The following is a 26477-nucleotide window of genomic DNA, read 5'->3' as shown; positions in this document are numbered from 1 at the left end:
ATTCTTATTCGTTGAAAGCATATTCGGCGGCGCAGCCGACAACATATATACATAGATACAGATCTGTTGGTCCGAAGCGTGTTACAAATGTTCCATCACTCGCTTCTCTTTTTCGCCTCGCACAAATAGAGTTGCCTATTTACTATGAAAATTTTTGACTTTACAGACACCTGCACAACGCTATATGCCAGAGCTTTCTGGAGGTGGCGTTACCGCTGATTAAAATGGCGCCGCATCCCTGCCTCCTGGATATTCTCAATGATCAGCATCTGTCGCCGCTGCATGTAGCGGTGTTGACTCGCCAGGCTAGAATCGTTAGGAGTTTGGTTCTCGCGGGGGCTAATCCAGCCCTCAGAGATATGAATGGCAACACGCCTCTTCATCTTGCCTGCACTTCGGGAGACTTGACCTGTGCGAGAGCATTGACCGACCCTCTATCGTCGTCCGAGAAGAGAAGCGCACCACCTGGAGGACCTGCACCTGCGATACCTCAAGACCTTGAGCAAAGAAACTATCAAGGTGAGCTTCGATGGCATTTTTTTCGTATTTCAATATTCGGGATTTGTTCCTGCACACGTGAATTGTACGATCATTTTAAGGCTTGAGATGATTTTTTTACCTGTTCAGTAGTCTCATCAATTTTCATTTATAGCGGTGCAGTCATTTTATGCACACGATGAACTATTGGTTGTTCTTGGAATAAAATGAGTCAATCTACGAGCACGTAACCAGTTCAATATTTCTGTCCTACTCATGAGCCGATAAAAACTATGCTTGAAAAATAATTTCGAACATTAGGGTATGAAAATGCAGGGCAGTGGTGTTATAATTTCAAATCAGAACAAACAAGCGTAATTGTGCTGTTATTTGGAATCATTAGCGTTTCAAAGAAATCCCCTGTGGGTTTCTGAATCAAACTTTACAGGAAAAATTGAGAGAGAGAAAGAAAGAAAATTTATTTGCAGAAACCGAGTCAGTCATAGAACAAAGAATATGACGGAATTGGTCCCAGAATGTTCGTCACTTTCTCAGGTTACGGATTTGAATCACAATCGCATAACAACCACGGAGCGTCAGTACGATAATGTGCACAAAAAAAATGACGATGGAAAAAGAATACGTTAAAGCAGTAGAAACTAGTCAAAGTCCGACCTCAAAGTGGATCCCGAGGTGAACCGCAAATCGAAAAACGGAGCGAAACTGCTTTAGGGGGCAAAAAAAATACTGTCGCAATTTTACAGTGACTGAGGTATAGCTGAGTTTTCAAAATATGAATATATTTTCCTTTATTATAACTTACGGCAACGTCAGACATTCCTGAAATCGCGAAACAACGATTTCTACCGAAACTTGAATCGTTACAATCAGGTTACCAACTTCCGTCTTCGTTACAGCGTGATAATTATCACGTATAGCCAAAATCAGCGCGTAGGAAAATTTTTTCATATGAAATCAGACCTTCAATATAAGCGATTACCGAGTTCTTCACCTACACGTATGGCTATTATATCGCTCTCAGGACGTATGCTGGGGATTCCCCAGCGTGACGAAATCCCCCCCCACACGTTTCCAACGCTCGCAAAACGACGAATATACACGTCGAACAGGTTTGTGTCGGTGCGTACCTGTGCTGCTAAGGTAGAACCGTATAATTTTCGCCACTTTGTACACACGTGTCGCATCGTTGATTGGTGGAAAAGCAGGCAGTAGCAACCGATTCGATGATCGGTTGTGAATAATCGCGGATAGGCGGTGTGTCGTTGAAATTGTTCATTCGAGAAGAATTTATCCCCGCCGCACGTCTTTTTCTTCTTATGTATTTTATTCTCGTTCCACATCGTTATGATCTCTGTTTTCATTCGTCATCGCTTTAATTATGCCGGTGCACGTTGTACGTGCAGGATTTCTTATGTATAATTATATACGTTGTATATATTTATATATATATATACCTAGTTATTATATTATTATATCAAACACGCGGTCACTCGTATATGACTGCTGCTGCACTTGGACTGTTGATAATGAAGAATGTTGATACGTTGCGACCTATTTAGTGAACTATTGTCGAATATTTCTCACAAGTCGTTAAGCAACCTGCTCATCACTATCCAGTTTTCTTTGTGGAATTTATTATTGATGAAACGATGACACGGTTTAGGTGAAAAGAATGTCAAGTCCTTTTTTTTTTCATTGGAGGACTTTTGACGAATATTTCTTAATGATATGAAACTTCGGAAAGCGATGTGTTGATGATATTTTACATTTAAATTTGCTCGAGCATTTTATATACGCATAAGCTTCTGTTTTATCTCTTCGGTATTAATACGCGCAAGCATTCTCTCGCAGAGATTTTACTACCCTTTTATGGATAATAGATTTTCGCCAAGTATAATCAACCATGAAATATCTGATCAACCGCGTGATAAGAAACGAGTCGAGATTCATCAGAGAGATTTTCGTGGTATACGTATAACTACGTACAATTATAGGCATATAGCTGTCATCAATATTTGTTTATCACTTGTTTTCGATGACGAATGAGGCAATGTCGTAATGTAGTAAACTGACCCTCGACGATTGACATATCAGCAAAAATTCCCCGATTCGTTATTTTCGGAGAAAATGATACAGTTGCGAACTTCCTTATCGATGATAAGTTCAAGCTGTGTGCAGTTCTTCAAAAAACATTATCATATTCTTCTCGGATCGCGTCAATTTGGCTTGAAAAATATATTTTTCTTCTTTCGGATTATAGCTGGATATTTATCTAACGAGATTTCTTCTTCCTCGGCTATGTGGGGGGGGGGGGGGGGGGGGGGGGTATCTGCAAGTTCTATACAAGCGTCCGCACATATCAGAGTTCCTGCTATTTCACAGCTACAAGGCTTACATATTAGATCGTTGTTCGACTTTGAGAATCCTCTTCCCTTCTATTTGGGAAATACAAATTTTACTATATGACTAGCGTGTGTGTCTAGTAAGGAATGCTTATAAATTATTAGCCATCACCATTTTCATTTATTACATCCATAATTATTATTGTTATTATCATTATATTCTCAATTGGATAATCAATCAGCTGGACTCGCAGTTTATTGCTGTATTCCTGCTTCGTGATATTAATTATACAGGAACACTATCACCTTTAATCGTAAACATATCTGAAGATTTAGTCGAATTAACAGTTTATATCCGAAACGCATTCCGTGCAGAAAATATTTTAGTACATAGTTTGACGAAAAAAGCAACAATTCTTATTGAGGTTTGAATTGACGGCATATTCGCGAGAAATTAGGAAATGCAAATCGTGGCAATAAATTGACGATATTGATCATCGAAGTTTACCCGCAAGTCTAGTGAAAATCTAAAACGCGTTATCATCGGATTGCCAGAGTTGGTCGGCGCATAATTTTTCACATATACGCTCATCTTAATGCGTCTAAAGATGGGAATTTAAAGCAACAGCAGTGCTTAACTTTATACACAGTTAAAAGAGCTGATAAACGAACATGCGGGATTTATACAAGATAACATTTATACATCGTGCATTATATACATGTAACTTTTCTCATACAGGCATACGTCGGTTTAGTATATTAAATATACGCAGTAGCCTATCGTTAAGCGGAATTTATTTGTAATTTAGTCATTGGAATTTCCAAGCCCCTATCCTATCGTATACCGTGTACTAGTAGTTGTAAGATATGTGATATGATATAACCCGAGCTGTAAACTTCATTCTCCAATTTACTTACCATAGGTATCCATATGTTTGTATACATGTATGAGAAATTCTCACTATCATGTTACCCTACAATAAATACCACATCGCGTGTGTTCCATTCTCCCATATTACATAGAGCTTGAAAACCGATCGAGTAACGAGTTGAAGCTTATGATAAATAATATGATCGAAATACAAAATCGCGTATCGCCTTCGGCTCTTATGATATTAAAAAAAAAAAAAAAAAATCACTAGTCGTTGAATTTAATTTAATTGATGTATAAAATTTATTTCATCCCACTCGTCTTGTGTTTATCACATTCATATTACACATAATGGGTGGGAGAATTATAACAAACTGTTTTACATCAACGATTTGAAAGCGTCACGCATTTCTGCATGTATTTCATTTATTATACATTCATATATAACGTACACTTATTATAATGTGTATACTCTTTTTCATTCTTTTTAATACTCTTTTGTTGTTGCATGTAAAGGAGAGATTTGAGACCGTTGAGTACCCGGTGTAAGGTCTTATTATAATGCACATGCGATGTATCATCATCATCATCATCGTCGTCGTCGTCGTCGTCGTCGTCGTCGTCGTCGTCATCGTTATCTCTTTAGTTCGCGTTGCGCGCGTTAATGCCTCTGAAAAGGCTTCGAGAAAGATATCCTTGTTTTTCCTAGCGATTACGGCAGCCTCGGGCGCATGCTAATTGACGATCTTGAGTTGGGGAATTCCGACAATCGTGTTTCGTGCCGCACCGCGCTGAACGGGTTCACTGGTCAAAGTCGTGTCTGCGACAAGTTGAAGACTTTTTGCTCGTCGTTTATTAAATAAAAGACGATGTACTATTTTAATAATAATATTATTTAACGGAAAAGCTTACGTTAAACATCCCGATGAATCTGGGGACAGGGAGAATAAAATAAAAAGAACCGAGCTAAAAGACGAATGGTTTTTTTTTTATTCGACAACGTTTTCTCGAGTTGTGTTTAAATTAATTTCTATTTATTTTATTTGTTGTTGTTCTTTTTTTTTTTTTTTTTACCGCCGTTTGAATGTTTCTGAATTTAAATGCCTGCGTTAATCTCGCTAATATATTTAAGTACTCGCTCACTTTGCCACTCAGATTTACATTATACCTGTGCATACATATATATGTGAATATAAGTAAATAAATGAATAAATATATGTGTACGGTATGGTTGTTGTACTACGTATATAATGTATGTAAAAGGAAAAATGCCGTCACTGAATCTTAGATGAATTCGATGCGACGCGCGGAACTTATCGTTATATATTTAATTAACGTAACGGTAACTTTATCATTTCATCATCCAGGAAATCATATTTCGATTGCATTTCACCTTGTTCTATATATATAGTAATCACTTCCGTGATTTCATGAATTGAAAAATTCGAGAATCAAATTAAACGATACACGGTAAATTAGTTTGAAGAACAACGGCAAAGACATACACATGCTGCGATACCGCGATAAACATATTGTAGATATTTGAAAAAAAATACACAAATTTATAAATGAATTTAAACAACGAGGTTCGATGCGCGATACGAGTATTCGAAAATTATTAAAATTAGTAGAAGGTACTGTGCATCGATAAATTTAGCGTTTTGTTGCTAATGTGAAATACGATTTCCACAATATCGTTTTCACGAATATTTCACAGACGTGACGCCCCTTTTACTCATCTTTATATACATTGAATTTTCATTTGTTTTTATCAAACAATTGATGATAAAAAGGATGAGTAGGGAAAAAATTGCCGGGAACGACATTTTTAAACAAATTCAAATAACACCAACCATTTCCTGACGATGACGTGAGATCTGCGCGTATAATGTTCAGTCTTATAATCGCGAGTAACAAGATGGGCGAAAAGTTTTTCTTTTTGTTTTCTTTTCTTTTTTTTTTTTTTTCATTAATATACTTACGAATGTACAAGTGCGCACGTGTTGTGTAATAAATTTGCATTGCTATAAGCAAGTTGAGTGTAAGGGTAAGAAAACAAAGAGGATGAGCAAACGTAGATTGCATTATTTATTCCGAATGATTTCTTATCTTACACTTAATTAACTCTTTGCGCATGGAAAAGTGTACGGTTCTTTTTTAAATTTTATAAAACTAAGAATATGAATGTGATGGGTTGACGCAAAATAATAATACGACACAAGGTGTGTGGGTGTAATTGCAATACGATGCTGTATCCTGACAACGAACTGTAAATCATGCCAATATATCGCCGTGATAAAAAGTCACGCTATTAGGGAATCCCCAGCAGTGGGTATGATAATAATACTGCGAGTCCTTTTACCAATATAAGCGTGGTTCGCGTTTTAACGCCTCGGCCGTTTAGTTTCGACTTTCAAAATGTCCAGAGGCAAGGTTTCGAATCTCGTTTTACCGTGTAAATGATTGCTTCGCATTTCCTTTCTTTTTTTTTTTTGCCTTTCATTTCAACTGCCAAATTTGCAGTTGAAGCCGATAAACAACCACCTCAAGATCTGTTTTATTCTTTATAAAAATATTCTGGGATTTTTTAATCCGTTTAATTTCTACAATTATTCATCGCCAAAGTCTGTTCGGATGATCGTGAAAATGCAGAAAATCGGTGACGATTTGTCATCAGTGGCGAGTTGTTTTATCCTATTGAGATTATCGGGTCGATTTGAATCGTCGAGAAGTAAATGAATGAGATTATATATATATATATATATATATATATATATATATATATATAAACTTGAATAGGTAGCAATTTAGTTCGCGTTTTCGTCGAAAGTCTTTGTGCAAAAATAGAGTGCGCAAAAAAATTACACACACACACACACACAGCACACCCAGAGAATAAACAATTATTTTCGATGCAATTGTCGTACCGGAGATAATGTTGCAAGTACGTAAAAATCGTGTAGCTGCAACGCGGTCGGTGGAAACGAAATGCATGCAAGCGTAAAAATTGCACACTCGATGGGAACCTGAAAGGCTGGAAAGGAACCGAGGATTAGCAACGGTCCTGTGAAAGAGAAAAGACGAGACGGCGGTTTGTCAATTATAACGTGAAAAAAAAACAAAAAAAAAAAACGGGGGGATCCACTCGACGAAGTTTACAACGGGTTAACAATTTTAGGCAATCGCGTATCGTCGGTGTGAGAAAACTCAAAAAATGTTGGGACAGATCATGGACGGTTGTAAAACACAATACCTGCGGAATTCGCGACGCCGAGTGTAATATATATAGTTACATAGTCGGTATACCGCGGATAATCCGAGACCGTTCGCATCGCTGCACCGCATCGAATTATGTCGACCGTTTCGCCTGTCAATCGGACTGTTGCAATTATTTCTGCCGAGGTTTATGCGCGCCACGTTTGTTCGTCCGTCTGTTGTTTGTGCGTTTCACATCCGCATCGTGGTCGGCCATTCACACGAAAGACCTGGGAATGTCGTGGGACATTGAAAATTTTCATAGAAAACTTGGAGAAATTCGCAGGAAACTTGAATCGTGTTCTTGGAAATATAAATATTACACACACCGTAACTTGAACTTTCGGAATTTTGAGCCGTGAATCGTTAATCGGTGGTAGGTATATAAAGTATCCAGACGAGAAAAATTCCATGAAATTTATTTTGCAATAATTATTGCTCACCCTGATTCAATGTTATAGTGTAAAAAACGCGTTGAGGTAAGGAAAAATTAAAAAATGATTAATCACTGTAAGATTGAAATTTGAGAATGATTTGTAAGAAGTTAAATTTCTAAACTACATGTAATAATTAACCGCTTGTTCGCTTTGTTCAATTCTTACTGTTTACATGGGAATTTAATATGACATTCATGTCACGTATCATATGCATATGTTCGAAGTAGTACCGCAAGTAGCGATTTTCCCCGTAATAAAAATCCATCGTTACGTTAACGTTTTTACGAACTTCAATCCACTCCGGATATCCTGTCAAAAATTGATGTACCTACCTATTTGCCGCAGTCTCGCCTCTTAGTCTGGCCTTCGATCTCATTTGCATAAGCGTTACGCACACCTTAACGCATGTTGTTATTACGGCCGTTATTACAACCAATGCCATGCCCGTGCAGCCAAGGTGTGTAATATTGAGAGCGCCTGACTGGGTCGGTTTCTTTCGGTTTGGCAATAATTAGGAATGCCGTAAATTTCCCGCTTTACGATTGCCTGCGAATATATCTCTCCGTGATTAATTCTCACATCGGGTTCAGGAAATTCTTGTAACATTGGCAATACTCGACCTTATCCAGGCTAGATCGTCGTAACTAACGCGCGAAGCATTTGACGCAGGAGATGTTTGTCCAGGGTCGGGAAATAATTGTGTTGTTAAGTTGAGCTGTTGTTAAGTTAATTGCAACTACAAAGGCGGATTGTTGCGGCTCAGAAACACCTTTACATCGTAAACTCGGGACTGCAGGGTTGTTGGGGCCCGAACGTTTTGAGTCTGCGGGTAAATCTAGAGAAAGTCGAGCCGGGTAATACATTCACTCCGTCTCACCGTCGGCATGTAAGGACGATTGTCGAGTAGTTTTGAAACGGCGTAACCAGGGTCCGAAGGGCAAGCACGCTCAGCGATCAGATACGAGCCATGGAATATGGAAGTTGACGGCCCGAGTCGAGACCTTCGAAGAGAGGCGTGGATGCCCTCCTCGAATGCACTCGGGACGTCTGGAAAACTGACTGCACCGAGTGAGGAGTGGTGGTCACCCGTGGTTAGCCCTTTTGAAAACCTTCCAGTAGAAAACGGGAAGAAAAGGGATTTTTAAGAGACGGTCGTGCCTTCAGCAACCGTTTCACCTTTACTGACCGTCCGTTTCGTCGTAATTCCACTGTATCCTCTTGTCGCGCGAGTTTTGGCTTTTGAAATGTACTCTACTCATCAACGTGACGGTTGGATATCGCGCACGATTATTGTACCTAGAGACTATCCTGACCAAAGTGTGCAACTTGTGGAGTGAAAATGAGATGGCTCGGGGTTCTGCGGCTTCTATTTCGCTTGTAAGCAAGTCTGGATAAATATGGCAGCGCGCGAAAGTTTTACACCGTATGCTTTTAAACTTCAATATTACCATTGAAGTCGAGGGGAAAAATGTACGGTTGAATAATCGTTAGGAAACATTCTCGGGAAATTAAAGAATTACATTTCTCGACTGAGTAACGATCGAATCAGTATGTATAATCGATCGTTATCTGTTTGCGAGATTGTAAAATTTTTCCAACTTTCTCTCCATACGTACGATCGGTACGCGTGTATGTATACATATATTCGACGGTTACGTGATCTTTTGTGTATACGTACGTATATCCGCACAAGGTATAATCTTCCTGTATATATTTGCAATTTTGCGAAAATACGTCGTGCAAACTTCTCAACCGCGTCGATCTAAGTATGTCACATGTATACATATTTGCAGTGCATATTTACGTTGCACGTAGGTGGTGGACGTATGTGTAGAGATATTTAATTCTACCGATCATGTGATATCTTCTTCAAGATTGTAACGTTTAGCGACATCTGCCGGTGAAATCCTCGACTTTTTCACAACTAAATACATCATGCGTATAGATATACACCATTTTTGCGCGTCTGGTTAGGCTAGGTTAGGGTTACGCTGGGTTATATGCCAGAAGGCACAGAAGCTATGTCCAGCCTGATCTGCATTTAATCGTAAATCCCGAGCTATGCGGGACTGTAAAAATGAACACACGCTTCTCTTTCCGCTTAAATTCACTTTGTTTATTATTTTATTTGCACTTTTTCTCATACCTGACTAATTATAATTTTTTATTTTTTTTTCTAAAACGGAAGAATTAAACTGATGGGATTTTGCATAAATTATACACATTATATTATAAATAAATTATTCTCCGCAGCAGCTATAAATTTTTTAAACGACATTCTTATTTAAATTTTGGTTTGTCCGTCGGTTGTAGCCGGAAATGGAGTTTTTTTTTCACCACATCTTAGCTTCATTCGAATAACACACAAAACACGTAGCAGTTGCAATTTAGTTGAATAAAGGTCAATTAAGGAACGAATAAACGACGTAACGGTTGCACGCACTCGTCCGATGGAGAGAGTGACTTGCACATTTGCACAACGACTGATGATTTTGTTATAATTTTATTTATTTTCTTCTTCTTTATCGTTAATAAAATACCGATCCCGTGGATTTCAGAAATGAATTATTACTCGTTAAAATTAATATGTCCGCTTATTCTCGTCTTTATATATTTACGGTGACACGCTGCGCTGCATCGTTACGTTTGATTAATTTAATATATATATATATATATATATATATATATATATATATATACATGGATAATATTTATATATCTTATAATGTATGTACATTTCTTGCGTAAATATCCATATCTATATTTATGTAATACATGTAGGTACGTATACCCGACTACCGCAAATTACGCAACGAAGCGGAACGTCGCGTATGTAACTAACCAACATCACAGAAACAAACGAAAAAAAATAAAACAGGAATAATATTGGAGTAAAATAAGAAGAAACTTAAGAGAAATAGTGCATCATTTATAAATGTAGCGGTTCGTCACCTTGCAGATGTAACCATATCCTTTTCTATCGCAATCAAGGTATATGTATAATAGGGAATATAGCCGGCGATCTGATCGAATATTATTCGAAAAACAAGTTTGGTTATTACGGAATAATAAAAAGAATGCACTCAAAAATAACTTACAAAATTGTAAAAATAATCCGACAGACTAACAGCACGTGCATTTTATATTTATTATAGAAACAATTTATCGTAGCGAAATTTAGCTCTAACAATATAACAGTTTACAGTCGATATTGCCAGAGTTTGGTAAATGTATTGAAAAACAAATTTCATGTTCTTGTACTATAATTATTGCTGTATATCTGTAATTTTTTTTTCTCTTTTATTGTTGACTTTCATTTTTACATATACATGTATATACACCTACAGTACAACGTACGCAATATATGTATGTACAATGCAAGGAGATTTCATTAATAATTCCAGAGAAATCACAACGCGTTGCGACACGATACTTCGCTTTTCTTACGGTCGAGTATATTTTCAAATTTCGCAGTACATAAATGCAACACGTTGCAAGACATATTCGCGAGAAGAAAAATAACGGTTAAACGATACTGAAAGAAACCTCGATGACGCGTGATTATTTTATCGTTTCTCGCCGATGCGAGTCAGTCGTAAAATATATGTGTACGTAAATACGCAACCTGCACTCGCATCGAGCATATATTCCAATTATCACAGCCGCCGCGGGGTGAAAATACTACTTTTAATTTTACTATTTTCGAGTTCCCCGGAGACACGTGTCGATGATGATGACCTGCACGTGGTTCTTAACCCGTATGCCAGTAATATACGATATAATTCATTATGTTATACGATCATTCGATTAACACCGCCGCAATGGCTTGCGGGAAGAAATAATTATTTTAAAAAATTAAGAAAGAAAAGGTTTGGACTAATTGTCGATGAAATTATAATTGAATATCCTTATATTTTTTCCATTTTTTTGATTATATACGGTATACGTGCGTTTAATCAATTATTGAAGTCGTTAAAATTTGATGACTGAATAACACGTCAAAGTTCAAACGATTTCGTATTTTATTTAAAACATAGCGACTTTAATCTACGTACGATCTGAATTGCTACGAGTGAAGGATATATGTTGTATAAATGATATAACGATTTTTGTATCGATATGAGAATAATATTTGCGCATGAGCGACGTTTTGAAAGAATGTGTATTTTCCTACAGTTTGAAATTCGCGAAGCAAGTTGCAGTCGCAGTTGTCCATTAAGCATAGTTGTTTTTTTTCGTTCCTTCACGTTTGTGGTCGTTAGAAGATTTGTAAGACGTTGCCGTGGCTAATATCTACTTGCGCTTTTAACCTGTCGTAGGAGAGCCTCGCTTCGCTATATACCTACATACACATTACAGACTTCTTGAATAACGCTAGTCATGCTCTCTATTCTACACAGTTTGACCCACTTTTAAATCTCCCTCTTTCCTCAGCAGCGGTTTTCTATGTAATGAATGAATGCAAGTCTTTTTACTAACGTATCTATGTGTATGTATATATATACACGTACTAAATACAACGCACATTGACACGTGAATAAAAAGACCTGGATATCGATCCATGTATAAATTTTTTTAATAAATATTATAATAAATATACTATTTTATAGGATATGTGTCGGAAAATTCTAACGCGTGATCGACAAACAATAATGTATATAAATTATTTGTAGCGTGTTTATATCGTTATATATATATGTAGAAATGTATGGCATTGTTTATACATACATACGTGCTTGTGCGTGTGTGTGGGGGAAATTCAATCCGTATATGTGTCATCAGGGTTTTCCCCTCATTTGCGTTATCTCGAGTAATGTAAATCATAGATATGTATTGTCAAATATGGATAAAAGGTTTACATGGGCAGATAAATAACATATTTATTAAAACTGTCTTATATCTGTCCCGGTTCTTTTTATCTGATTGCGAAAGATTATAATATACGTGCATGCATCCGAGTTGTCATATTATCAAAAAGTGTTACATCTTACATTGCAGTGATTTTTTTTTGTCTTACGGAAATATCTAATCGACTCTGTATGACGGCAAGAATTGAAAAAGCGCAGCGAAAATATTGCACGATTCGCGATTCTTGCAGACTATACGCAAATTCGTTGCAGGGTCATCCTGTATCTCTTGACTCCGTGAATTGATGAATAAATTAATTACCGTGAAAATAAACAACGGATCGACAGATCGAAGAAAGAAAGGTTTAATTTGAGAGGGTATGAAAAAACAGGATGACAGCTGATAAAATGAACACTCGTGTGATTCCTTTTCCTTTGAAACTGACAATACAAGTTGCAAGTACGATTTTAACAAAGGAAAAAATTGAACGGGGAAAAAAAATGCAAAGCTCTTCGCTCTGTGGCTAATAGTTGTATTTTCCGATTATTCGCTTCCGTGCACGCTGAAATACGCACATTTTTCATCGCGGGCGTAAAGACACCCGTTCACAACCAGATTCCGTTACATCACGGAGTAGCGGGTAGAGAAATTCAGCCCCCTGTAGCACATGTTTTTGATATTTTAAAAATACTCACTCGGCTATTTGCGCACCGCGGCATTCTCGCCGCGGGAAATCCCACATTGGCGTGGACGTTGAGACGGAATCCCCTCGGCGGGAAAAAAATCAAAAGTAAGAAATATGGTTGAAAAAAGTGAAAGTGCGGATAAATGGAAACGAAAAAAAAAAAAAAAAAGAACCGTGAATCGATAACAGAGGCGAAAATAATTTATAATGACGAACGACGCGTTCCTTTCTTAATTATATGTATATATGTATATATATATATTTTTTTTTTGTTTTGCACGTAATTCCGAATCCTAAATAATTGAGCAATCAATTTATTCGCAAACACAAACGAACACATGTGTGATATGTTATAACACGTGCGATCCTGTGGTCAGTCGTTCGATATATTTGTTAAGTGGTTCTCGTTATTGATAACAGCTTTTATATATGATATTATTACACATATGTTGTGTTGAGTTGAGATATTTGTTTTCGTTTGCGTCACAGACGAATTCTTTTGCAATCTGTATATATGTATATAAATACCATGCAGCTGCTGATCGTTTCGCTGGGGTGTATTATAGACAGTTAATTAAACCACCTAAACTGGAATAACAGCCTCATTCCAATCAGCGTATGCAACGCTGATTATTATCCACAGCTCTGCGATCGTTTCCACGTATTTTTCACCAATTTGTGTGTGTATAATATACGTAGGAAAATTTTGAACACTCTTCTTCCATCTCGTTTGCATTTGATTTAACTTTTTATTGTTTAATTTTTTTTTTTCTCTCTTTCACTCTCGTCGTAAAAATTTATCGGATTTTTTCTTCCTTACAATCTCATTAACCCATCTGCTAATATGAAAAGAAAGGAAAGAAATTGACACATAATACGAAAAATGACGAACATTTAATACCTGCTATATTATAGTCACGTGTGTGGTGATTCAATGTAACGGATTGCGGTATATATTATATACATATACATAACTGTCTCTTTAATTAAAGTGTGGGAAGAAAATAACACGCCATTTTTTCGCACCATGTACGTCTACGTACATAACATGCATATGAATAGAATACGTCTCGTTGTATATAATCAACGCGAGGTCTCGGTGTCGCGGGATTTTCCCAAACTTTTATATACCAATTGTTTTTTTATGTGCATACATACATGTGTACATCGCGCCAATTCTCCGTGACGCGCACTTGCTGCTATGTAGGTACATTGTACAAACATACAGATACACGTATACACGTATACAAGTACTACCTAATACCCACTACCTGCTCTTATTTTACAATCACCGCGATAAACTTGGAAGTTTGTTATTTACCCAAGGTCGTCGAGAAAAGAACAGTAAATTACCACACGGGCGCTTAAATTACCCAATACATTTGAAATATGGGGTAAGAAGTATAATTTACGGACGAAAGTAACATTCTAGCTGAGAAAATAACGATACGCAAAAATAGAAACTTTTAATATCGAGTCAGGGAAAGACGAAATAAAACTGTAATAATTCGCGGTCAAGTTGGAGGAGAAAGTGCATAAAAGTGTAGGGGAGAATTCCATGAAATGAAAATTGTTTTCACTTTACGACGGTGGAAAGACGGGGAAAATTATCAAACAAAACGAATCGTCGGAATAGAAGGGGAAACGGATCGAAGAATTTTCCATCGTTTACGCCAATGACGCTTGCGACCGGTGCTAACTCAGGGTGGTTAAATTTAGCGGCGCTTTGATCGGGGCGAGCCTAGTTTGGACCGCAGGCAGCCAGCCAAACCTCTCCGACGGTGACTCAACTACCTCATGCCCGTTCTTAATTCTTCCTAGTTCTATCCTCTATCTCCGTGCGCGAGTCTGCGTTTGATTTTCAACTTTTCCTTCCACCGACTGCCGATTTTCGTTGGATGCTAAGGCATGTGACCGACGTCTTGCGTCTTGTTCTATCTCAACAAACCAGAAACGCCCGCCTCTTGCACACGCTCTAAATTATTACACATACTCGCATCGACGATCCTTCTTATACTCGCCTGTCTCTATTTATACTCACACATGAGCGGGCATTTCCTCTCGCACTTCGCATGCGCGCGCAAAAAAAATATCGCTCCGGAACGTCTGTGAAAACCGCGTGACTGGAGGTGAAAAAAAAAAAATATATATATATTATACACATACACGTACAAATAGGGACAGCGGATAAAGAATATTTTATTTTTTTTTCTTATTATTCACTCGGTTTGCGGAAACCGCACACCATTTAATTTTATGTATATGGAGTATTCTACGTCAAATCAACGGGTCATGGACCTCACCTCCTTAGATTTTGATGTCCGATAGATTTTTTTGCTTTTTTTTTCTTTTCGGTCAAAAATGATACTTTTTGATGATATTTTTTCGAAATTTTTCCATCGTGTATATATATATTAGTATATGTAATTATTATACTAGGTCAAGTCATTCTCACTCCTTGGCTGTGATGTGTACGTAATGTGGGTAGTTTGACGTGTATGTACATATATATATATATATATATATATATATGTGTGTGTATTTCTTATATTCCATGTTACTTCGGTATAATGTTTCTAAACGAGAAAAAAGAAAATCAGCGAAAATATCAAAGTCGTACACGTATGATAATTAATTTAATTTATACGTATGTATTTATGACACAAAGATGCGGTGGAAGTTTGATGTTATATTTTCATCAATCTTTGAACAAGAAATTAACACGTTTGCATTATGTGGCGTTTAAAAATTATACATACAGCTGTATAAGGTATACGCGAATAAACGGTTATAACGTCCGCTCGATTCTTTGTACCTACTTGTGACGATGATGAATCGGCACATATATGTGTCGATAACCTTTTGAAATTCAACTCCTCTGCCTGCTTTCTGGATCGTATACAAATTATTTTGTAACTTTCAACATCACAGGCGAAAAAGCAAAGTACGAAGCTGCAATTGCAATCGAGTAAATCAACGTTTAGGTTTATCCCGATCTAAGAATGTACAATGATCTTGTAAAATCTTTTATATCATATGTTGTACATGAGTTTGAATTTCATGTACATTGTGAATTCCGATATAATTGCACGACAAGTGGCTTTTCTAACTAGCGGCTATCTGAACTGATTTACATGCGATATATAGCATCCCAACTGACGATCAATATCGAAATTTTCTGTTTCCAGGACAAACCTGTCTCCACGCGGCGGTGATCGGAGGCCACGTTGAACTGGTTAGACTTCTCCTGCGGAACGGGGCCGATTTGGAGGCTGGCGAATGGCTCGCTGGAAGGACGGCGCTTCATTTGGCGATCGAGCGACATCGGACATCGGTGACGAAGTTTCTACTCCAAGAGTGCGCCCCGTGTCTCGACGCCCTTACTTACGCCGGTATAACCGCCTACCAAATAGCGGCTTGCGGCGACCTCGAGCTTGCGAGGGAGCTTGTAAGGCTTGGAGCGAAACCTCAACCGCCTCCAGAGTCGGACTCCGAGGATGACAGCGACTCGGACATGGACGATGACTCCGAGGACGAGGGAGATTCGAAGAGCCCCGTCTACAACGTCAACAACGTAAACCACACGTGGCAAGGCGCCGGGCTTAGAACCTAGGGAAGAAGAAGACCGGGAATCCGGACGCGACGTCTCGCTTCCCTATCGTTCCTCATCGCAATCGCTCCGGACATTCTTTGGAGATGGAACTGAACGCCCTCGAGGGCTGCGGCGAGTCCTTACCGCGGACAATCTGTCCGAGGATGCAGGGAACGATTCCCTGATAACAGATAGATCTATGAGAAACATTGGAACGACACGTTTTTTACCGTCGACGATATATATATATTATATGTATATATAATATATATATATGTGTGTGTGTATGTATTTTAAAAAAATTCGAACGACATGTTTTTTACCGTCGACGATATATATATATATTATATGTGTATATATATATATATGTGTGTGTGTGTGTGTGTGTGTGTGTGTGTGTGTGTGTGTGTGTATTCTACAAAAATTTGAACGAAACGACAATGTTAATGAAATGACGAGATGAAACGAAACATATCTGTTAAATGGAATAAATCGAAGAGGTTCGCGCGTACCGGATAATCCCCAATGTATGAAGTTGAAGTTAGTAACGTTAGCCTATCCAAACTTTGTAAGAAAAATTACTATTTTGCACTTTTAGAATAACTCGAGAAGTTGAATTTACAAAATCTGTGTTTGTTGATGATTTATTAACGGTTTGCCGAACTTTAGGTAATTTTAAAATTGCAAAATAACGAGTTTCTTCTGACCCCAAAGCATCTGTCGACTCGATTATCGTTGAATTTTATTTAATGCCTATTATTGAAATGTGTATAGTTGAATAATTGTAAGCGATCCTGCGGACGATTTCGTTTTCTCTTATACCGGTTTATCGTCTTTTTTGTGTCACTTTTCCTACGTCTTTTCGCTTTCTTAAATTCGCTTTTTCGTCAATTTCTACGAGTACGGATCGAATGTTGTATATTAGTTGGGAGATTATTCCGTACACCGGCAATAATTGCTCTGATAAAAGGAGATATTCGAGTCAAGTTTGCGATAAACCTTCACGCTTGTGACCTCTTCAACAATTCTAGATCGAACAATCGGTGTATAAATATCTATATATACATAAATAGATACGTAAAATCGCGTTATAGATATAATATGATAGATGAATTCAATATCGTTTCGAAATACGATTTTAAAGAAACAGAAAGAAATATATTATATTGTGAAACGAAACAAATTAATAACACACGGTTCAATATACCTAAATGTATAGTATAAAGCGAATATTGAGAGAGAGACTATAGCGTGACTACAAAAATTAATTATCATTTATTTATATTGCTATTATTATATTACGAATATTATTATATGTAAAATATCTTATATATATAGGCGAGGTATGAGCCCCATTATAGGCTAAGCCCTGCATCAAAATATACTATAGATTAACTTATTATAGTTAATTGTTGTATAAACAATCCTCGTGACGGAAAGATAATTTCCCTGTACCTATCTAGACGTACCTCTCTCTGAATCTTTTCATCCCTTTATATCTGTATGCAAAATTTTTCACGTGTTAAAAACTCTCCTCGGTATTGTACATAGCCACGTTTTACCCTATTAGTAAATTAGCTAACAAATTATTAATTATAACTTATGTTATACTTTTATTATTATTATTGCTTTAGTGGAAACGATTATATTTTAGTAATAAACGAACGTTCTTAAGAAAAGACAAAAAATACTAGAGATTTGTTATTTCATATAATTACAAAATTTTCATTCCATGCAAATAAGAGTTGTAACATAAAAAAACGTAAGTGTTCAGTGCCGGGATGAACACGTCAGTGGAATAAGAAAAACCAATGAAATTGATAATCACACCGGAGTTGTCAGCTTATCGCTCTTTCCCAACGATGTTACACAACGAAGAGATCTGAGATTTTGAGATTGACAATAGCATGAAAAGAAACTTACTGATAGCAAATGATAAGGTGGTTTGATGTAGAAGCAGCTGTATATGGAAAACGTAACAGCAATCATATCTAGCATCTGTCCATGTTTACGAATGTTCCTTGCCCAATTGGTTGCCGAGCAATGAATGCGAGACACGTTCAATGACGTCAATTGGCAATTTCGTAAGCAATTATCCAATTGTTGTTAATAGAAGAGTGATGTAAACACATTTATTAAATATTTTCATCCCGAAGATCATAGGCGTACGTCTGTATACTTGATTATTATGGTTATTGTGGCACGGTCACGTATGTATGCATGTGCTCACCTCCGTTTTATACATATCGACGGTTATTAATCAACGCATGTGTAAATTATTATAGTATCGTGCGGGACATGCGGATATACCTGTTTATACTGTTACACACACGTAGGTATGCGTGTATGTACCTATATTACCTATACGAATTTCTAGTTATTTATTTCTTTTTCACATTCATTTATTTTATATTCATCGATGGTGTCATGTGATAGAAAGTTAGTCACGCTATTCATCGATCCGTCTATCATCTCACTCACTGCTGTCATCGGCCGTATTAGACGCCGATGATCATCGCAAATGGTATGAAGAAGCGGTAACTTAGATCCAGGATCTTCACTTTCACTATTACTTATACGCTTCCGTCTCCACACAGGGTTGAAACTAGATCGATCGATCAATCACAAGATCTTCGCAGGAAAGTAAGAAATCTCTTCTCGTATTCTCAATTAAGAATAAGCCAAATTAATATGTACGCTCATCATTATAATCTCGGCAAAATTCCTGGAAGCACGAATTCTTGCGTGTATGAAAGTATTTTTCGACCCTATTCAAAGGTAGAAAGTAACGGAAAAAAGTGTCTGTCAAATATTCGAACAGTGACGCCAGAGGAAAGATGGCCGCCGTTGACACGCCTGCAATTTAATTTCGGCTCTGCGCTCATTTCCGCAGCTGGTCAATCACCGATCGCTATTTCGCGCCAAACACGACGATGGCAAGAATAGTTTAGGCATGATTTTACGCCCGGGCTTGGCTCTAGAGACCGAGAATTTTAGCTTGTAAACTCGCTGTCTCTGCGGCAAACTTCCCGTGTTTACATCTGTAACGGCTCTCTTCACGGTATCCGCGCTAACGCGGTACAGAGCAAATATTTCCTTTCGCTTCTCGTCGTCAGGTAGCGTTTCGTTTCGAATTCCAAGAACTGCGAAGATCGTCTTCTGCGCCGGTTTACTACTCTTATTTGGGGAAGTTCGCGTCTGCGGGCCATCAGCCCCTCTCCTCCCGTTAGCCGACTGGCCAGTCTCTAAATCGGCAAAGCGAATTGCTCACGCACATGCAAAAGGCACCACACGGGCACAAAAATACCTTCTACACATGTTCAGAGCGCTCAGACTGATGGTGCGCGTGATACGAATTCTGTCTGGCTAGATAGGCGCTTAATTCACTTGCGGTAGACCAAGTAGTACACACGCTGCACGCAAATAAGGCCACAGCTTGCATCAGAGAAATTCCAGTTCGAATCTTGATTTAAATCGCAAGCCTCACATATCACGCCTATAATATTTTATCGCCGTTATTTCTGTACGAATTTTTTTTCCTTCCAGTTGAATTATTCATTACGTTTCGATCGGCGGTCAGTCCAAGTTCCGCAAGGTGCGCAACTTTTGCTTTTTCTTTTTTATTCGTTGTCTTTTTTTACATTTCATTAGTGGCTAACCGCACGTAATTGTGCTCGTATAATAGCGCCGAGCTTCGACTTCGGAAATCGATTTCCCACCGATACAGTTTTATATGCTATACCGACGAGTTTTCGTCAAGCTTTTGTACGATGCCACGCGCAGGTTTCGTCCTTGCCAAGTCATCGACAGGGTCGCCGAACTCGCGATGCGGTCGTTGCAGCAAAAAAGGGCATCAAATAAGAGCTGCATGAAATGGACAAATTACAAATCGGGCACGGATCTCTAAACAACTTCTGCTAAGGTTCCGGATATCAACTAAAGTACACTGATACAATTTAAATGAAAATTTGGCAAGCTAAAGTACTATATATCGACTTTCGACTTGGCTCTCGGTTAAGCTCAAAATTTGAACGGCCAATTTTATAACTTAAGACTCGTTCAATTATCTCTTCTTACTTTACAGTCTTGCATGCCGAGGCAATGGATGAGATATATTTTTCTTCATTTTTCATACGAAAGACAACGTTAAATGATCGTAAATTCAAGTGGTATACCCCAATCATTAACAACTCCCGATTAATTTAATATATATATATATATATATAAAATAAAAATAAATGAAAGTAAAGTTGTCGAAAACAACTTTGCACGGCGTTCTGCACGTCGAAAAATATTCGTGGCGCGAGTGAATCTCCAGGAAATAAATTTATCGTAGAGCAGTTCAAAAACTCGCCAGGTCCTTTCTAATCCGTGACAACTTGACTCCAACCAGTATGACAACCATTAATGAATACAATCTGCCTAACGGCCTTGTGCACACGCCATAACGGGATTCTTGGGTAGCATTGCGACCTTCGGATGATCACCATCATCGCTTCCTGGTAAAAAGGATGAAATACTTGGAGAGACTTTATCACTTTTCCAGAGATCATCCTGCTTGGTTATTCATGAGAAAAAAAAGTTTGAGATTCTTAGCTCAGATATCTCCTTTGTCTCACTTCTAATGAATGTTCGAGACCGCTTCTTCACAGTCATTGACAATGAGAATATACATAGATTATTCAATGGGAAAAAATGATTTGCTGCAGGTAGTTTTCTGCAGTAACGTATAAAATTCATTTTGTTTCACCTTAATTTTTTCACGTCAGGAAAAGTGTTATTGGCTTTAAAAATTAAACCCTTTACCATATTCGACTCGGTTAAAGCAGTGTCAGTTCAATTGCGTTATATTTTTGGTAACTTATCATTCTTTCAGGGTTTCACGCCGCTTATATTGAAGCGATCAAAAAACACATGGTGGACCACGCCCTCCAGTACAACCAATGAATCTATCTGCTGAAACCAGTATCTCGAAACGTGTTAATTATGCGGGTAAACAGTAGTCATTAGTAATCATTCGGGTTGGAGATATGTGAATCTCCTTATCTGCCTGTTCCTCCGCGTCTATATTTGAAAATTCTTACATCGAGAAGCGGTTATAAAAACTCGAATTGCTTTAGGCGCCAGTCGCGTACATTTTATAGCCCGAAAGTATCCACAGTCAGAAACGTTTTATACAGTTAAAGAAATGCTTGCTATTTGATAAAAGTTGTACTCGAGTGTGATAGTTTAAGACAAAAAAAAATATACGGTAAAATTAACTTTTAAACGGGGTCGAGGACGCGGACACAACTGAATATATGCTCGATGTTAGGAAAACGTTGAGAAAGTAAAAAGCGAAGTCACGAAGAAGACGAAAAGTGAACACTTTGAATCGGGATTGTAAAAATTTCTATATACTATCTGCAGCCTTCTCACCAATTGACAGATAATTAATGGTATGCGTGAGACGAGTTGAAGTCACAGATTCTCTTTGCATTAAACGCAAAGAGCCTGCAGATGCCTAGGGAAAATGGAACTGGATTTTCCGGTCAAACTTGTTGGACGACAACTGTAAAGACGTGTTTTTTTTTTTCTTTTTTTTTTTTCTTCATACAAAAACGGCTAAAAAATGCCACGTGTAACGTGTATTATGTCAACTGCGTTGCGAGCATACATCGAATGGTTCAGTTATTCAGGCAATGAAATGCGCCGCCAATCGATAAATCTATCTCTCTACTCTCAAATACAGTCTGGAGTAGATCGGTCTACAGTCTTAAAAGTCTGCGGTAGACGTATACAAAGCGGTTGGAATTCCCCAACCGGCTCGGCTCGGCGCCTGCAAGCTTGAATACGCGGACCTATATAAGACCCAAGAAAAGGCCAGACCGCCGTTTCGCGTAGGGTGATTATGAAGAGGAAGACACTGTAATGCACCGTTTATTATCCGATCGCGAAAAGTTTGTTGAGGAAATAAGAAAAGCATCCGAGGAAAAAATATACTTGAATAAACGGCGGTTGCCGGTATTGAGCGGAAGTCTGTATAGATAAACATTACAGTTTACAAGTTTCCCAGTATCCTTATCTCGTGATAATGTTGGGAAAATTGTACAGTTTTTACCCGTTTGGATTACATCCAATACCAGCCTTACAACGCGTCACCTCGCTTATCGTCGCCGAGATATTAATTTTATACCTTGGGATTTCCGCACTGATGTTTCACGTTCGTGTATAAATCGATGAATAAAAAATTGCGATAACAATTAGTCGCGGAAAATACTGACGGCTCTTTATCTTGTCCTAGCTCATTGTTGTTTTCTTTTTTTTTTTCCTTTTGCTCGATTAGCACTCGTGTTATATCATTCTGCCTGACCGGTGCAACAGATAAAGAGTCAACAGAAAAAGAATACAATAATGTCGCACCTTATCTGACGTTAAAAGTAAGAATCGTCATCGTCGCGAGTCGACACGTACGCATTTGTTCCGACTTACGCATTGCGATGATACTTTCGTCGTAAAGTTACGACAGCATAATTCGGGGTGGTTTTTCCGGGTTTCACAGAACTGAGTTCGAGGCTACGTACCTGTTGAGCATACATCATCACCGTTAGTGCTTCGATCTTTTTTGAAATGAACTTGACGAGATCCATCGCTGTTTGACGAAGCGATACGACCTTCGAATTGGGAGAATCAACGTAATTCTTTTTAAAAAAAGAAAATACCCACGATTCAAAGACTTGTAGTTTTTACCTGTATTATTGCTACTATATAATCATAAAGGATTCAATATTCTTCAAGGATGACAAGGATGCTTATTCAGCTACCTCTGTTTATTCCCAACCTGGCCTCGACCGACGAAACGAGTTGTTCTTATTTCGAACGAGGTTTGATTAGACCCTGAGTCAAAAACTGACTAACGAAGTCTGTTATACCTATGCCCAGGCATTGTTGGCTTGCGAAGACTCATCGTTATGCCGTATTTTCGAGGATGTTAGAGAATATCTTACACTCGTGGGTACTTTAACGTATCCAATTGTAAATACACCGCTGTTTATATAGAGTGCCGAGCTTACTTGGCTATTGTATAATGTACTTCCACTTTTATAACGTTGCCTAGTTAACAAACGTATTTTGCAATTACTCAAGGCGATTCTTTAGCCATCATTCTCACGTGCTGTCATACGCAAAGCTTTGTCTGGATCCTTTTCAACCGCGTTTCCGGCTCCTTTACGTTTTCGTCAATCATCACTGCGCAACAAAATGATTTTCTCATGGAGTCAACGTGGCCAGCCTGCTTCGCCGTCCCGCGGATCATAAAATTAACCCACCATTGCTGTATGGATTTTCCGCGTGGTTTACAGCTGATTGTGAGGTTTGATTGAATGCGTCACGAGGAACAGAAGCATTACGCTGCACTATTACACGAACGTACGTGACAGACTTTCGATTCGATTCAAGATATTGATTTACGTGAAATTCAATGAGTCAGTACGTGCATCGATCAAGGATGAGAAAATCAGACGTTTCTCCAAAAACATCGTTGCAACATGCGAATATCTGTGCGCGCACGCATCAGAGTGAAATATAATTAATCGTTAATGAATTACAACTGACAAATTCATACAAGTTCTTGACACCGATGCGTTGAGTTATACAGGATATTCATCTCTGTCCGCGTAATTTACGAGCTGCTAGTATCACACGAGCGAAACTATTTATGAGCGGAGCGTATACTAGTTTCGGGCCCCTGAAAATCTATCTACGTAGTATAGCTGAGTCCCAAACGCGTGAAACTATTTTTAAGCTCGTTATTTGGGTTTTCGGATTTCTATCGCCCTGCAGTAACTTCGCAGGAAATTTTTTATCGGGTAGATCAGGCCCTCAATTATTTCCTCAATTCGATCAATGAATGCAAATAAATGGAGCCGTGGTTCGCGAATGACCATCGAACTATCATCGGTTATTCACATTACGCAAGTCCCGCCGGGCAATACGTAAGTGTGAAGTTTTCACGTGTAAATTGCACGAACAAAACTTTCCCATTTAGCACGTGTCCTTCGCACGAATGTGGGCTGTGTTCAATTAACTTCGGTTGATCAGAGCAATCATTCGCATCGATATTCTCATAGCGCAAAAATCAAAATCGGTTCGCAAGCCGTCGTAGTTATAGCTAAAGCCCTGCGGATTGCATAATACAGCGGACAAGGAATGAGTATATATTGCCAGGTAGCTGAAAATTTGAAGCAATCGTTTGAGAAGTCCCCCGAGGAGGAATGAAAAGAATGCACTTGCCTCAAATAAAATGGCTAATCAAGTGTGTAAAAAGCTCGAGTTGTATACCGGGAGAATAAAAACAAGGTTGACGATGGCTGTTCGCTGTACCCTTGCCAAGAAGATGGCGTATAACTTGCGAAATTTTTCCCCGGTCATTATACAGGTATATCCCGGAATAACGCAAGACTCACAGCCTTCCATCCAATCATCTTACAATCGCGTTTAAGCTCTGAGCCTGTCGTCTTCAATTTAACATGGTTATTTTGAAACCTTGTTTTCGTTCAATTTGTTCTACCAGTGTATTTAGCGCACTAGTAACGAACCAGCCGCCTTGTCCAACGGTGTGGAGATAAGGATTTAGGTACGATATAACGTCAACTTATACTGCAGCGGCATGTCAGCACCGGTCGTATCTTTTGCCTTGTACAATATAACGATATAGATAGGCGGGTACTGTGTTTGCCCAGGTATTATTCTCGCCCGGTATTTCCGAGATTATAGACCCAAGACCTCGGCGTGAATTGTTTATCTGAGAACGAAGAGGGGGGGGGGGGGGGGGGGGGAATTTAATTTGGAGAAATCTCGTAGCCCCCCCCCCCCCCCCCCCCATCATCCCTGAAGATCATCGTACTCATCCTATTTGCAAATTGTTGAGAATAAAGAAAACCAGTCGGATAACTAAGACTAGACGTATCACTACAATTCACTCTCAAAATACATTACAGACACGAAGCACGTACCTTTTACATCGTCGGAAATATTGCTCCATGTTGCAGCGGTTAATCATGCGGAAAATTATAATCTGTATTGGTTATCAGCTTTGTGTCATACAGCGGTACCCGTTGTAGCAGTTTCAATTCACAGGATACCAAAGTATCGCTGCAGTGATCTCGAATCATTATCTGGGTATGGAAAATTGTTCATTGTTGTGTTTTGACAGCAAGACAAAGGTTAGCTCAGCAAACGGAATAACCCTGCAAGTATATCTGCAGTGTAGAAATGTCTTAAATCATATTTCTCACCTCGGAGAACCGAGATGCTCGGCGTTTTAATTTTCCTGCGAACTATGAAGAAAAAAGTTTTTTAATTATAACGTCGATCATCTTCTGTACCGGTATTTGCAGCAAGCATTTGCGTATCTTGAACGGACTTTGAATGTTGAATAAACTTTGATCACGAGACTTGGTACAAAGCGGTGAGATCTACGTAAGCTTTTCACTAATCGTTTAGCACCCGAATTATCTGCGTTCGTCATTACGTCCTCACTGTTAAGTGCACAGCTATTCGTGCAAAACTCCGGCCATAAACAATGGCTGGGTATTTTTAAAATGGACTATTGAAAAGTGGCAGTGCGAGAGAGAGAGTTTTCCGCTGCACCTTAATTGGGCACTGACACCCATATCGGGTGGCGCAATCGTTAATTTGCTTGAAGTTAACCGCTTGGTGTTTAGAAATTTTTGAATGTTATCCGATGGTGAAAGCTGATTGTGAACAGCTTGCGTTTATAAACGCGATACAAACCGAAGGAATTCTTTCCTCTTTTACGAACGCAAATATTTATCTAGGTATACATTGATTATGAATCTCCACGCGTTCAACACAGTGTAATCAAGTTTTAACGACCTTCGTACACGTATTTAAATCCATTTCAATCGGGGTCGTTTCTACGCACCAATCCGGCTAACACTAACGAGCT

General features: G+C 38.4%; 1 protein-coding gene across 1 annotated transcript in view; it reads left to right on the top strand.

The window, feature by feature from the left end:
• Positions 1-18218, top strand: part of LOC124301125 (NF-kappa-B inhibitor cactus-like) — a 30707-nt gene extending 12489 nt beyond the window's left edge. The window contains exons 3-4 of the mRNA XM_046755847.1: positions 167-519; positions 16125-18218. Coding sequence (XP_046611803.1) covers positions 167-519; positions 16125-16549 — 778 coding nt within the window. The 3' untranslated portion in view covers positions 16550-18218. The remainder of the gene's footprint in view (positions 1-166; positions 520-16124) is intronic.
• The last annotated feature ends 8259 nt before the right edge of the window (positions 18219-26477 follow it).

The sequence above is a fragment of the Neodiprion virginianus genome, chromosome 3 (genome assembly GCF_021901495.1).
Source record: "Neodiprion virginianus isolate iyNeoVirg1 chromosome 3, iyNeoVirg1.1, whole genome shotgun sequence".
Taxonomy (NCBI): Eukaryota; Metazoa; Arthropoda; class Insecta; order Hymenoptera; family Diprionidae; genus Neodiprion; species Neodiprion virginianus.
Note: the sequence above shows the minus strand (reverse complement) of the source record. Positions and strands in the feature narration are given on the sequence as shown.